A 16166-nucleotide genomic window follows, 5' to 3' on the forward strand; every position below is an offset into this window, starting at 1 on the left:
CTGGTGATGGGAATGGTGTGGATTTAAATCCCTGTTGACATGTTATTTTGTAAAATAAAATTAATTAATTAATTTAATTTAATTGATTTAAAAAAAAAAAAAAGAGTTTCACTACAAGTCAAAGAGGCTTTGTGTGTCTCAAAGAGGAACAGTAATTCCACTCCAGTGGTGACAATTCCCTGGGCTTCCTTGTGTAATGGGTGACCCTCTCAAGGGAACAAAATGGGTTTCTCGAATTTGTAGCCACCTGAGACACAACTCCCTGGTGTTGGGATTTTCTTGTATCTCCACACTGCTACCACCAACACACACACACACACACACACACACACACACACACACACACACACACACACACTTTCCCTTTACTGGCAACAAAACAGAATTATCCCAAGCTCTTGCCTGTGTATTTAAATATTCTCTGTTTCAACATCATTTCTGCATACATGATCAAATCTGCGTCTTTTTGTGACATGGACACAGAGATTTATTCTGCTGTTATCCTGGCTAGAAAGCACTACAGAAAGTTGTTTCAGAATTAGAGATCTAAAAACAAGCTATTTTAAAATCCAGAGCCCTCACTATTTCATGTCTGCAATGAAGAAATTTCATCTTGGGGAGAGCAAGCTGTCTTTCACACCATATGGCTAATGGTGGTGCATAGCAATTAGCCAGGCTGATTAATGGTGAACAGACTCTAATTTTATGCTTATAATTGAGCCCACATTTGCACCCCTGGTGCAAATTCAGCACATCCCAACTTCCACTTACAACAGGCAAGAAATCAAGAGGAATAGTATGGCATGGGAAGTGAGATTTTTTTTTTTTTCTCTCAATCTCTTAAAGCCCCCTCAAGAGCCTCAGATTTGCAATTTAAAAGACTGTTAGCTACACAATAGATGACAGGTTTGGGTAATAAGGTCATGACGGCCTGGTAAACAAACAGTACCCCTTCCACAGCCACAGGCAGCCAGGAGATCCCTCATCTGTAAGGCAAGCAGGGTGACATTTTGAAAACAGCTTCTCCCTCTCCACCTCCCAGTACAAACTGCATCATTTTCCTTGGGAGGCTTGAGGATTTCGTTTTTGCTCTTTTTTTTTTTTCCTCCATGATTACTGCTGTGGCTCAGTGCCTGCACCATGAATCCACTGCTCCTGGAGGCCATTTTCCCCCTTTTGTTGCCCTTGTTGTTACAGCTTTATTGTGGTTATTATTGTTATTGTTGATGTCGTTCATTGTTGGAAAGGACAGAGAGAAATGGAGAGAGGAGGGGAAGATAGAGAGGGGGAGAGAAAGAGAGATACCTGCAGACCTGCTTCACTACCTGTGAAGTGACTCACCTGCAGGTGGGGAGCCGGGGGCTTGAACCGGGATCCTTACACCGGTCCTTGCACTATGCGCCAAGTGCGCTTAACCTGCTGCACTACCGCCCGACTCCCCATTTTTGCTCATTTTATGGTTCTGAAAAATAGAAGAAACATCAGTAGCAAAGCGCACCCACCAGAATAATCAAGTACTCTGGACAGATGAATTTTAAGAACAGAAAAAAACATAAACTGCATTACTAGACGGGAAGAAGCCTATGGGTGAAAGGCATACTAGATCTGCACATGTTTCAGTAATGGAATTATTCCCAGCTTGGTCCAAGTTACATACAGATAGATGTAAATCAGTGATGTTTAAGTATTAGGTAGCCTGTGGGTTGCGATCCATCTTCCTGTCTGTCTTCCTTTTTGCTACTATCATATGCCATATGAACATGGTAAAGTCATTCAAGGGAAATGCTAACTAGGGAGCAGCTTACATGGAGCAATGGCGGGAAACAGCATCCTACAAAGGGGTTGGTTTTCAATACTTTGGGGAATGATATTCCTTGTTCCATTTTGAAGGATGCAACTCAGGCTTAATTGTGAAAACAGGTGTACACAGTGTAAGACTCATCTAAGAGATCTGTGACATTTGTAGGGCTTTTCTATTGCTTTGAACTTAGATGAAGAAATGGTGGGGTGAATGCATCGTAGATTTACAAAAAGGATTTTTTTTTTTTTGCCTCCAGGGTTATTGCTGGGGCTTGGTACCTACACTACAAATCCACTGCTCCTAGAGGCCATTTTCTCACATTTTTTTTTGCCCTTGTTGTTACCCTTTTTGTAGTCATTATTATTATTGTTGTCATTGCTGTTGTTGTTGAATAGGACAGAGAGAAATCAAGAAATAATGGGAAAACAGAGAGGGGGAGTGAAAGACAAACACCTGCAGATCTGCTTCACTGCCTGTGAAGCAACCCCCCTACAGGTGGGGAGCCGGGGGCTCGAACGGGGATCCTCATGCTGGTCCTTAATGCTTTGCGCCAAGTGCACTTAACCTGCTGTGCAACCAACGGGGCCCTCCAAAAAGATTTTCATGTATGAGATGCTGAGGTCCCAGGTTCAATCCCCAGCACTCAGCACTACCATAAACTAGGGTGCTTTGGCCTCTCTCTCTCTGTCTCTCTCTGTATGTCTTGCTCATTAAAATAAAGCAAAAAATATTTTAAGTTAAAAAGAGAGGGCAAAAGTGCTTTGATATTGGAATAATTAATAAGTTGTACAGTTCACTGACATGAAAACTTGTGAAACTCCTATATTTTAAAATAATATGTGAGACAGCTGTTTTGGAGAAAGACATTTTTCTGCACACATATGATTAGAGATGGGGAGAAGTAGACTTCTGGGGTCTCTCTAAGGGACATGCTGGGTCCTTGCTAGTTAAGTTTCACCTGGAGAGTTTTAAGATGATTGCCTCCATACCAGCCCACCCCAGCAGCAGCAAGGCAAGACCACCTAGGCCGAGGTAGCAGCTGAAGCCCTGAGTGGGTTGGTCTGGCCCTGCCCATCAGGATCCAAGTATGCTCTGTGCCAGGGAGAGCCTGTGTGGCTAACAAAGCAATTAGAGGCCTTTTTCTGATGCACAGTGGCACCTTCATGCTTTATCCAATTACTGAAAAGATAGCAGGAGCAACACAGCCGTGCAATTCTATGAAGAAGCCTGGGCTGCAAGTGAAAAGGCAGCTGACTCTAAGGTCCACTCTCACATGGGGGTGAGAGTGAGAGGGGCTGACTGGGCCCCTCGATATGACCTAAGGTGTGCTCTGGTCTGCTTGCACCTATAGCATCCAGCTGACCACAGGCTGAAATTACAGTTCTCATTTTGGGGAAGGGGTGTGGGAGGCAGGGGGGAACATTAACTTTTACACCTGTGAAGGACTCCTCTTTGCAGTTCTCCCCAAAATTCACTAGGGGTGCACAATATTAGCTACATTGTCATAGCTCTATAGGGGGTAGGGGGGACCTCAGATTTAAGCTACCAGATGCTGGAGTGGGGGTAACCCTGCCCAAAGTTTAAGGAGAAACTGTGCCTAGATGCTTGTAAGGGGGAGAGTTAAGTAAGGAGGCTGGAGGGGCTGGGTGGTGGCACATCCAGTTGAGTGCACATGCTACCATGTACAAGGACTCTGGTTTAAGCCCCCACTCCCCACCTGCGTGAAGCTCCATGAGCATTGAAGCAGTGATGCAGGTGTTTCTCTTTCACCCACCCTACCCCCCTATCTCCTCTTTACCTTTCAATTTCTCTCTGTCTCTATTCAGTGAAAAAGAAAGGGGGTGGAACTCTCATATCTGATACAAACCGAGGCTCCTGCTGGCATCACTAGAATGCTCAGTTCTGTTACCACAAGGCTAAGCAGAGCACCTATCTTAACACTAACAGGATTCTATATATTCGATTGAGAGGGAGTTGAGGAGGGCACTACTTCATGCCGACAAATGGTGATATCTCCAAGTGGAAATGCTCATCTTTTCAGGTAAAACTGAATAAATAATTGATGTCTAGGTGACACCTGACACTGGACTACCAAATCCTGTTGTCAAATGGTGAGTTTTCCCCATGTGGAGCAGAAGTGAGATAAAGGCATTACCACCCCTTCCCCAAATGTATCTGAGTTCACCTCTCAATTTGAGATAAGACTTGCTCTTCTCTTTGCTCACTGGGAGACAGGGGAAGGTATGTCTTACCTGCACATGATCTCGTGTGTGAGCAGGACCCGGCACATTTCGGGGTTCTTGTCTTGGCCTTCATACACTATGGCCTATAAACAAAGGCACAGTTTGAAGCAGGAAGAGCACCAGGGAACAAAAAACAGACTGTCAGAACACAGGAGTTCTTGACCAGCTAGCCACTGCTGGGTTCACTTAGCTCCAGGGAGACCTGGGCCTTGCTAGGTTGGTTGTTTCCAAATATTGTCAAAGGTCAAGTCCAGACAAGTGGAAGCAACCATCTCCCTCTCTGTCCAGCAAACTTCTCTTCTTAATCTTCTTAATTTTTTAAATCTTGTTTTATATTGGATAAAGATAGAGAAAATTTTATAAGGAAGTGGAGAGAAAGGGAGAGAGAGAGAGACCTGAAGCACTGCTCTACCACTGGTGAAGCTTCCCCTCTGTAAATGGGGAGCAGGGGCTTGAACACACAGAGAAACGTGTGTATCCTAAGGGGTGAGCCACCTCCTGGCCCCTGGTAGTCATTTTTTATAGAAAGTAAGAGACAGAGATAGAGGAGAAAAGAGAGACAGGAGAGAAACCTGCAACACTGTTCCCCTGCTCATGAAGCTTACTCCCCCCCCCCCAGCAGGTGGGAATATGGGCTTGAATTCAGGTCCTTGCACATGATAACCTGTGTACTCTACATGGTATGTCACTGCCCAGCCCCCTGCAGCAAACATCTTGCTGTGATGCCACTTCTAGATCAGAGTGTAGAAAGTGCTCCTGTATTCAAGACAACCACATTTCACTTTCTACTCACAGTGAAAATAAGTCTAGTCAGGAGGAGGGAACACCCCCTCCCCAGGAGGTTTAGCAGCTTGAGATACCACTGATTTAAAATAGAGGAAAGTACATTGGTTTAGATTTCTTTTTTAATGCTATGTATCTGTAGCCCCTGCTGAGAACTTTCAGCCCCCACTTCAGTGTTCTAGAGGTGGAGATAGGGTGCAAATAATTAGCTCACTAAATGCATCCTCTTTGAGATGATTCAGCAATCAGAGAAAAATCCTCATCCCCCTCCCCCAGTTCTCCCAAGCATACACTTGCCACCCCCCCAAAAAAACAGTAATACACAGATACACACACACACACACACACACACACACACACACATCCCACCCCTACATCTGCTGGTTGTGAGCTTACACCACAGAGCTGACTCCCTAAACTAAGAGGTATATCTGACCTTCAAAATTTCAAGTACCCAAACACCTGTCCAGTCAAGATGCTCTTGTCTTCACCAAGGGCCATGTGCACAGACACTTTGGTAAAAATGATGAGGGAGGTATTTTGGAACCTCAGGTAGGCCTGAAAGATCCACAGGATCATACTTGAGCTGCAGGAGAACTCACAGCTCTTAGGAGGCAGTGATTGACCTCGGGATACATTTTAACTAATTTAGCACTCTCTCGCTGCATAATCCGAATATAACACAGCCTCAAATGGTAAATAAAATGATTTTTCACACCTTCAGATAAGCCACAATTTCTTGGTGGCAAAACTACCTCCAATTAATCAGGCATACTTCCTACTGAGCATGTACAGATCTTGCTGTGACTGGTGTGGATTTGGCACTTGTGGTCTTTGTTTATGAACCTAGGACTTTTAGAACCTATAAGTGATGAGGACTCCCAAGGTGTAGAGCATGAGGTCCTCTGAGCAGTCCCTAAGTATGATATCAAACTCCATGACAAGACAAAAATTGTGATATTTTTTTGAAAAATTTTGATATTTTTTCCTTAAGCACCTGCTTAAGGAAAAACATAGTGAGCTGTTGAAAAAGTCATGACATATTTTTGCATAGAAAAAAAATGTTGCGACTTTTCCAACAACCCAACAGCCCTTTACCACTAGCCCATCAAAACCATCCTTTGAAGGTTAGACTACCAGAACCCTGTACTTCCTAAACATCTTACTTTACCACAATTTCAGATGGAAAAGCTGAAAGTATGTGTACAGAATCCCAAAAGACTCTATCCAGATTCCTCAAACTTTTAAATTTCACTCAAATCGCTTCTTTCTTTTTTCTCCCCTTTTTTCTTCCCAAACCATTTATTAGAAAATTACAGGCAAGCCCTAAATACTTCAGCCAGTATTTCCTTCAAATAAGGAATCCTCTCACATAACCACAGCACAATTATCTGTATCAGAAAACTCGCATTGATATAGTACAATAATCGAATCTACAGGCCTCATTGAGATTCACCAATCAACCGATAACGACCATTCTAGGCAGACAAAATCCAATCGCAATCATTACATCCACTTGTCTTGTTCCCTTTACTGCAGGACAGGGCTAGGCCTGGGTTCATGCTATTGACATTGTTGAAGAAGACATATCAGTTCTTTGGAAGAACATTCTCAGTTTGGTTCTGTCTGCCATCTCCTCAGACTGATTTGAAGTTATGCAGATCAGGGCCAGAGCACTGCAGACATGAAGCTTAATTCTTCTCATGGTGTCAAGTCCCCAAGCTGTCAGCTGGTTCTATCGCTGGCAAGGTAAACTCTGACCATTTGGCTAAAGTATTGCCTGCCATTAGCCAGATATCCATACTCTGAACTTAACCGCTATACCTTATATCATTTATAGCTTGACTGTGTTGATAACACAAGCCCTCAGATTTTCACCCACTTGGGTTAGGATACATTAATGATTTTTTTGATATGCTCATGAGCCCTTCTCAAACATCCAAGAAGTTGCTCCACTCAAGAAAACACATTAAGTAAACTGAAACCATTTTGAAAATAAAAAATTATATCTGCCTGCTTTATTTACTGCAATGGCTGCTGAGAAATCAAAGAAACACTGTAAATAACTGATTAGATTCCACACCTGGTGCAAAAAAAAAAAAAAAATCCCGTTTTGTCTGTTCCCTTAATGCCCCTGATAGTCTGTTTCAGCTTTAGTCAAAATAGTGCAAGCAGGCTGGTAAAGAAATTCACAGATACTGGTAGGATTAGTTCTCCTATTAAAAAAAGAAAAGAAAAAGAAAGTGTGTGTGTGTGTGTGTGTTGTGTTGTGGTGTGATGTGTGTGTGTGTGTGTGTGTGTGTGTGTGTGTGTGTGTGTGTGTGTGTGCATTGAGGGAGAAGAGGTATCATTTACACAGACTTTCTCATTTAGATTCTAAGAGCAGGGGTGGGGAACCATTTTTTCTGCCAAGAGCCATTGGAACTTATAGAACATTGTTTGCTGGCCGTATAAAAGGATCAACATAAAACATTAGCACTTAATGTTGCTATGAAAAAGCTAGGGCTGTCTTGGCAGGGATGAATCAAATGATTTCTTGGGTTAGACGTTCCCCACCCCTGATACCCTAAAGACCAAGAATATTTTTACTGAGACAGCTACTTTTATTGCAATCAGTGGGCCCAGGATGATCTTCAACCAAAGATAGCCTGCAAGAAAATATGTACCTTATGCCTCCAAACAGGAAATTCACCCTGGCTTCCCGGGAAGTTCAGGTTTTTATTTTTATTTTTTATTTATTTTCCCTTTTGTTGCCCTTGTGGTTTTTCATTGTTGTTGTAGTTATTGTTGTTGTTATTGATGTTGTCATTGTTAGGACAGAGAGAAATGGAGAGAGGAAGGGAAGACAGAAAGGGGAAAGAAAGACAGACACCTGCAGATCTCCTTCACCACTTGTGAAGCGACTCCCTGCAGGTGGGGAGCAGCCTGGGGCTCGAACCAGGATCCTTTCGCCGGTCCTTGTGCTCCATGCGATGTGCGCTTAAACCACTGTGCTACCAACCGACTCCCAGGTTTTTATTTTTCATAGCTAACTATATTTGCTGAAGGCCCAGGACTTGTGTCGTACATGGCCTTACCAAATGCCAAACTATATCTCTGCTCCCAGTAGCAGAGTCAGAACTGGGAGTCTCGAAGACAGAGAAGAAATGAAAACCTGAGCCTGATTTTTATTCAGAGACAGCTGGAATTTGGGTGAGAGACAGGTGGACTTGTAGAGTTTCTCCTGTCCCTCTGATTTAAGGCCTCAACAGACCCATATTATTTTAGCCCTTGATGCAGAGAAAGAAGCACTGTTTCTGAGGCTTCTGAACTAAACATGAAATAGAGGGAGCCATCCCTTTCTCTTGGGGAGCAGACCTACAACCATGCAAGTTGAGTTCAGTGGAAGCAGTGGAGCAGGATACACCATAGAGGGGGTTCTGGCCTGGTCAAAGACAGACCCACTGAATGCCAGCTACTGTTTGTTCCAAAAGGGGTTGTTCACACACAATATTGTGAAAGATGTGACCAAGAAATCAACATTCCGTTAAGAGCCGATTTAGGAAAATAAGAGAAATGCATGTTGCTGGGTGTCTCTGGTGCAAAGTGTTAAAAATAAAACTTACACTAGGTCCACCAGGGAAGACCTTCTCTCTCTTCAGTCAACCATTGGTGGGCACTTAGATTATTTATAGTTCTTAGTAATTTTTAATAATGCTTAAATAAATATGGAATTGCATGGATCTATTTGAATTTGGTAATTTTTGTATGTACCCAGAAATGGAATAACCTGATCACATGGCATTTCTATTTTTTAAGAAAATATCCATATTCCTTTCCACAACAGCTACACCAGTTTACATTCCTACCAATAGCATACAAAGGTTCCTCAGACACTTTTTTTAAAATTGAAGACAGATAGGCTGAGAGAGTGTGTGAAAGAGGCCACAACACTGAAACTTCCTTGAATACATTTGGGACTGAGCTTGGACCATGCTACAAATGTCAAAGCAGTGCACTATCCAGGTAGGCTATTTCTTCCTCAGACATATTTAAAGAGTAGCCCCACACACCCTACACTGAGGAAATAGAGTGAAAGTCATCCACAAGTCTCGACCCTCTCCTCTGAACACACACCCAGACCAGCAGGCCCAGACTTTAAGCTCCTTGAACACGGACTCTGGGTGAAGTTACTGCTTTTCCTCCTTGTTTAAATACCAGCCTCTGCAAGACGTGAATAAAGCTCATTGAGGCCGGATCAGCTGGCAGAGCACAGCAGCAAAGAAACAGAGCAGACTAGTTCAAGTGAGGCCCTTTTAATAGACAGCTGGTTGAGGGCCCAGACAATGGAGCACCCAGAAGAGGGCTTATTTTCACCCTCCACAGTAAATTATGCGTCTGCTCACTGCGTGGAAGTAGTCTGCTGTGAGGGTGACAGAGACAGCCCTGGTTTAAATAAATCAATGTGTTTATCAGAAGTGAGGATGGGAGGCCAGTGAGATATGGGTGGGAGGGGAAGAGGAAGCTTATAAAACAGACAATTGAAATACATGAATTGCTGGTGGGCAAAGCCCGTTGAGGTTTTCACCTAAGAAACAAAGTAAAAATAATTATAATTATAATTATAATAATACAATAGTTAGTAGAAAGTAGTGTTTGCATTAACCATGCCAATGGTACATAAATCCCTGAAGGTGGCCAGCAAATGTGTAAAAAGAGAAAAGGAAAAAAGAATAAATGGCACTAACTTCATCTCAACTTTAAGAACCTAGTGAAATTGATAAACAAGTCACCCCAATTTGACATATGGGGAGCAGATTTATTTTTCTATATGGCATTTGTATTTTTTAAGAAAATCTCCATATTCCTTTCCACAACAGCTACACCAGTTTACATTCCTACCAACGGTGTACAAAGGTTCCTCAGACACTTTTTTTAAAATTGAAGACAGATAAGCTGAGAGAGTGTGTGGAAGAGGCCACAACACCGAAACTTCCTTGAATACATTTAGGACTAAGGTCAGCCTTCCATTCCTTAATAGTCCCTTCCAGTAAAGGAGAAAGAAAAAATATCACCATTCATTTTAATGCTCCCTTTGCTTTCTGGTGGAGGCTCTTTTTTCCCCAAAATAATAATTTTGATAACTGACTAAAGATAAAAGGAGGAGGAGGATATGAAGAACAAAATCAGAATTGTATAACTTTTACATCCAGAGCACTTACAGTGCTGGAAGTTGTTAGGGGATCAAATGCCCAATTATAAGCATATGTGTCAAACCTATGGCACTGATGGAGAAAGATGAATCCATATAGAAAATCTGCCTGAGTTGCTATGGATTTAGAAGATAAATTGGAAGGTGTGGTTTGTCCCTGGTTCTGGGGAAATTTCAGAAAATATCACTGGATCTTGAGAATTAATTGAAACCTACTATGGATAAAGACCACACAGTTAAATAAAATAGAAAATACACAGGCAACAACCAGGATCACACTTCAATAGGATACCAAAGGAAATAGAGGGAGACTTGAGCATAACTTGCCTTTGTTTACTTTCCTAATAGTTTTAACTCTTTGGGTTCTATGTCAAAATATAATGGTGAGGAAAATAACTTCAGTTCCTAAAAAAAGAATCCAAAAGGATTTTAGGAACAAAATGTTTTCATTAGGGGCCTTTCTTGGTTTACAACTAAACAATGGGAGAGTTGTCATCACAGAAGAAAGAAGGAAGGAAGGAAGGAAGGAAGGAAGGAAAGAAAGAAAGAAAGAAAGAAAGAAAGAAAGAAAGAAAGAAAGAAGGAAAGGAAGGAAGGAAGAAAAATAAAGAGAGGAAGAAAGGAAAAAGAAAGAAAGAAAGGGAATGAAATGAAATGGAGGAAGAAAGAAAGCAGGAAAGTAAGAAATAAAGGAAGAAAAGAGGAAGTAGAAAAGAAAGAAAGCGGAAGAAGGATGAGAAGGAAAGAAAGAAAGAAAGAAAAAAGAAAGAAAGAAAGAAAGAGGAAGGAAGGAAAGAAGGGAGAGAGAGGAAGAAAGAGAGAGGAAGCTGGATTATCTATGCCTTTAAAAAACACTTAATTTTCTATTTAATCAAAGCAGCAAGCTTGAAAATACGTTGTTCTTTTTCTCACACACAAAATAAAAGACCAAACACGGTTTGTCACCTTAAAGAATAAGTTTATGAATGCACGAAGTACCTCCCTAACCAGTATTGAATTGTGCTCCAAGTAGGGACTGCCACTGAGCCTTTGATAGCAAATTCCCAAGAACTGAAAGTAATCAAAAGGTAACATGATGACCTACAACATCAAGCCATTGCAGTACTAAGCATTACATTCAACCACCAACTTCTGCCATTTGTCATTTTAAAAAATATGCAAGTTAATGTGGTCCTAGAGATTTCTAGGTGGAGGTGTCCCAATAAAAAAATTACTCTGTGTCAAAGATTAATTCTGACATTTTGTAAACAATTGTGTCAAAAAAAAAAAAAAAAAACCCAACATTCATAGTGGAGTAAAAGAAAAAGAAAAATTTTGCTTTAATTAACAGTTTGGCTACCACTGGACAAATCACAAAGATGTAATTTCAGCTCAGCAGCCGGTTTTCAGAAGTGAACTAGGGAAGTTGCAAAGGCATGATATCATATTCAGCATGTTGTTCAGCTATATCACAGCCTCCAAAGAAAGAGAAAATGTGTATCCAAAGCAGTTAGCTCTAGAATGCATCTTTTATGTATCAGAGAAATCAAATCCCCTATACTATTCCAACACCAAGATAAAAACTGAAGCATTATAACCATCCCATATTGTGTTTCTTTTTCTAGAAGAAATGAAAGCTATTTCACTCCCATGATATGACCGCTGCATTTATGTTGTTAAATACAACTGGCTTAGTCAACCCAATGAGATGATAATGATAATAACAATAATGATGATAATAATAAAATTGAAAGGGGCATATTTATTAAGCACTTAATAGGCACCTTATTATTGTCAGCACTCCACAAGTATGGATTCATTTAATTCTCACAACCATAGCTTTCAGGTCGGTGCCTCCACTATTTCCACTAGTTTGATTCCAAATGCTTGCATATTTTAATTACTCACTAAGACCAAATCATTCTTTGCTCAACATCTCCAAACTCCCTCTCCTTCCTCTCAGCAATCTAAGTAAAGATATAAGAGAACCAGCGTAGTCATAGTCAGACAAGTTCAATAAATGCATCACTCCTAATCTGTTCTTCCTCTTCTTTTTTTTTTTTTAATTCTGTTCAAACATTCACATGGAAACAGCTCTAGCGTAAATATCCCTGAACAAATGGCTGTATATTATCCAGGAGGGAGCAGTTGGACCGCCAGACTGGGGAAGCACTAGGCCATCTGGCTCCAACAATCTCTCCAAAACCATCAGCTTTGTTTTCACCCCCAGACTCCAAACAACACATTTTCCACTGTGATGAGTTTACATTTTTTTCCCAAACACGGATCCTGATCATGCATAGAAATTCCAAACTTCTTTGCTTCCTCTCTGCGCAAGGAAATTTCAATCACCTGCGTTTTTGACAGGCTACCGAAGGGGGAGAGCAGAGCTGCTGAAATCTGGCTTCTGGCTGCTCGCTGGCCTGCCCTTTTCTGTTTGTTTGTTTCCTCCGCTGTATGAAAGGACCTCTCTGCTGGCCTAGCAAATGCCTCTGGAGCTTCTTGAGACACTAAAAAGCGTGTTTATCTACCAGTGAAGAGCCTGAGACTGAAGGGCTGTTAATCCAATCTACATAGCTGTGGCAGGATCTAATGAAGCAATCAATAGGGAAGAACTGCTCCTGCATAGAGACCATACAGTACTGAGAAGATCAAAAGAAACACATGAAGAGGATGAGCTGGGAAGAGGGAAGTGACAGCATTTCTGAATAGTGTACCTTTGGATTCCCACCGTGTCAGGATGTTTTAGGATCACCTTACCCCCAGTCCCTGCCTTCAAAGACATAGGTGCAAGCATTTTGTGGCTGTTATTGTCTTCTTTCCAAATTAAAAAAAAAAGGAAAAGAAATGAAAGGGAAGGAAAGGGGAGGGGAGGGGAGGGGAGGGGAGGGGAGGGGAGGGAAGGGAAAAAAAGGAAAGGAAAAAGCTTCTGTTAGGGATGTTTTGTTTCTGATAACTTAGTGAAATTAGGAGTATTTGTTTAAATAAAAAAATGCTAATTTTTTTCTTTTAATATAAAACAAGGAGATAAGTTCAAGGCTTTTTTTTTTTTCTTCCTTCGGTTTAAAGATGTGTAACTCACGGAAGCAATCAGAGAACATAATCATATTTCAAATGATACATAAGATCTTGCACCAGGGCACGGTAGACCTCCATCCTATTCTAATCAGGCTGATCCCTACTCCTGCAGGAGATACATTTTTCTGGACACAACAGGCTGGACTGGGGCATCACTATAGGCCACTCCACATGCTGGCCAATGGACTACCAAAAACAGCAGTGACACAAAAACAACCTATTTTTAGGCTGGCTAAACTTGGTTTCCAACAACCGTTCCCAAAGGCAAGCCTCTTATATTCTAGTTGGGGGGGAGAGTTTGAAATGTCATAATGTCCTTTGTGCTTTTTAGAAGGAGAAGCCGTGAAAAAAGGGGGTTCCTGAAACCCTTACAGGGTCACTGCTCCTGGAGCTGCCCCATTCCTGCCAGAGTCCCAAGTAAGACTCTTGACACTTAGGAAAGGTGTGAGACCAAGGTGTCACACTGGTACAGCTTGGTTGACTGAGTACATTTCTGTTTGATCCCTAGGCTGCTCACTCCACTCAAGGTTGGGAAGAGTATCAGGATGGAGTGAATCCAGTGAGCTTTGGGTTGGCTTCTCAAAGATTCCCTGTTATTTTGAACCCAACCAGGGAGTCAAGTGTATGATATCACATACATATATAAAGTGCTTGTCATTAAAAAATACTCCCATCAGCCAGCACCTCAGAGAAGACATTCGAATAATGGCTGGGTATTCCCTCCAAAACTGATGGTGTTATTAGAACTTCCCACATCACTGAAATCATGCATCTACAACTCAGATATCAAAATCCTGAGCCTGTTGAGAAGAATTTCATAAGGTAGGGATGTAGCCATTTAATCAGTTTATGCCAAGCCTTACTTCTAAGGGAAGGGGTCACTGCCCTGTTGACTAAAGTCAAAAATTTAAGAAAAAAAAAATTTTTTACCCTGATTTGGAGACTTAATTCTGATTCCAAGCTAGACAGAAATTCTGTTTTACTCATGAAGGTGAAAACATGAATAATGCCATTGCTGAGGAGAGTTATACATCTTCACACTGGTTTGCTTTTCTGGAGACTATTGTATTAAGCATGTACACAAGGAGCAAGCTCACTCTCCCAAACTCTCCAACAGCATAGAATCAACCAAGGAGCAGCTGGATAATGGACAGGGATTGCCTTTCAAAGTGAAAGCTGCACAGAAGGCACCAGACAATTACTATGAACGCAAACAGGTACACCACAAAATCAGAAAGCCCTTTTCGCACTATGTTCAGACCAAGTTCAGACAATCATTTCAACCTCATTCAGGTCACTCTCCATCACAGTATAAGATCTGCATACGGTTTTTTAAAAAATTTCAGTGAGAGGTCACATGAAGGCAAATGGTTTTCTCACATCTATTATTAAAAATAAACTCTATCAGATGCTAGACCCTCTCCAACTGATAGCAGTCAAAGAATGCCTTCAGCTGTAGTTTTCCTTAATAGCTGAGACCTTATTAGCACAATAACATTTTGACCAGTTGCTTTGTAAAAATCAAGATAGTTGTATCACCATGAGAGTATGTTAGATCAGTTCATTTCATTGTGGGGAAAGTCAAGATCTCGGCAGCACTTGTCTAAAAGAAAGTTTTGAGAGAACCTAGTCACTACCAATATGTCCTAATTTGGGGCTCCTTACAATGGTTCACAGCTGCCTATAGCTTAATAATTAAGTAGCCAGTCTGTACAAGCAGACAAAACATAGCTATCACATTGTGGGTTTTTAAAAATATCTTTTTAGAATTAAATTCTAATAAAGACATATGGAATATGTATTATAGTCCTTACTTGTATTATAGTCCATACTCCCCTGCCCCAACCCCTCTTCTTTTTTCCTCTGATGAAATGGAAGGAAGGGAAATACAGGGTATCAAAGACAACCTTTTAAAACAAAACTCCACTTTAAGATATTTTGTTTTGATATTATTTTGAAATTGGGCTTTTGGGTTTCTCCTTGGCAGAAAAAAAAATTTTAAACAAAATACAAAGTGTCCATAGGAAAGGGAATTATTTAATGTAACTAATCAAGACCAAGTTAGAAAATATATATATAATACCAAGACTGAACATGTAAATGTGGACTTATTCTGACCATCAACTGAGACATAAATAGAGCTTCAAGAAAGCAAAATATTTTATGTAAATAAGTTGAAATAGATTTCAACCAATATTAACTCATGATTTCACTGTGAAATATGCACGCAAAATATGAGGGCAAAATTAGCAGTTATTAAATCAGTTCTTGCTGAATAAAAATTTTTGAGTCTCCAACAACTGATTAATGTGTATCTTAGACAACATATTTAAGCCATAGTTATAAATGTTAATATGTCCTAATGTGAAATCTCACCAACTATAGAAGAATATCAAATCTCTTATTTTACAAGGAGCACTTCAAAATCATAATTATGCCATAAAGTTTTCACCTTCTTTCTAAATTGATGGTGACAATAGATGACCTTTCTCTTTGTTGTGATTTCTTCTTCCCCCACCCCACCCAATAAAGCTGTCTTCTCTTCTGTGACTAAGTCCTTAAACTACCTTACCAACTATTAAGTCTGAAATGAACTTTTTCCTGAAAACAAAACAAAACAAAAAGCAGGCCTCTTCCTTGTCTCTGCTCTGAACTGTATCTCTTAAACCGTAATTCACTCTTTAATGTATGACTGCATGACATCAGCGTGTGAGGAGCTTAAGCAAATGTCGTCTGTGTACCTTTAAGACCACAAGCTCACTCATGCTGCCTGGCCTCTTGCCAAACATGGAGGGGGAGAAAAAAGAAAGAAAGAAAGAAAGAAAGAAAGAAAGAAAGGAAGGAAGGAAGGAAGGAAGGAAGGAAGGAAGGAAGGAAGAAAGAAAGAAAGAAAGAAAGAAAGAAAGAAAGAAAGAAAGAAAGAAAGAAAGAAAGAAAGAAGGATTTGTACAAAAATCTCCCCCTAACGATTGCAGCTACTACTTCTAAACTCCGGCCACCACATCCTTTAAAAAAAGGTGGGGTGGATCACGAAAATGACGAACTTGTTCTGCCCTCCACACGTAAAGTGGAGGTGCCCCAGGAGTGCTGG

General features: G+C 40.9%; 1 protein-coding gene and 1 long non-coding RNA gene across 10 annotated transcripts in view; one reads left to right on the plus strand and one right to left on the minus strand.

Moving 5' to 3' along the window:
• The window catches only part of LOC132540219 (uncharacterized), a 994902-nt gene that overhangs the window by 497813 nt on the left and 480923 nt on the right, over positions 1-16166 (plus strand). The gene's annotated exons all lie outside the window — the stretch shown is intronic.
• The window catches only part of EBF1 (EBF transcription factor 1), a 433103-nt gene that overhangs the window by 412371 nt on the left and 4566 nt on the right, over positions 1-16166 (minus strand). For all 9 annotated transcript variants that reach the window (XM_060198065.1, XM_060198064.1, XM_060198063.1 and 6 more), the window contains exon 5: positions 4054-4127. In XM_060198065.1, the coding sequence (XP_060054048.1) occupies positions 4054-4127 (74 nt within the window). The remainder of the gene's footprint in view (positions 1-4053; positions 4128-16166) is intronic.

The sequence above is a fragment of the Erinaceus europaeus genome, chromosome 9, assembly GCF_950295315.1.
Source record: "Erinaceus europaeus chromosome 9, mEriEur2.1, whole genome shotgun sequence".
Lineage (NCBI taxonomy): Eukaryota > Metazoa > Chordata > Mammalia > Eulipotyphla > Erinaceidae > Erinaceus > Erinaceus europaeus.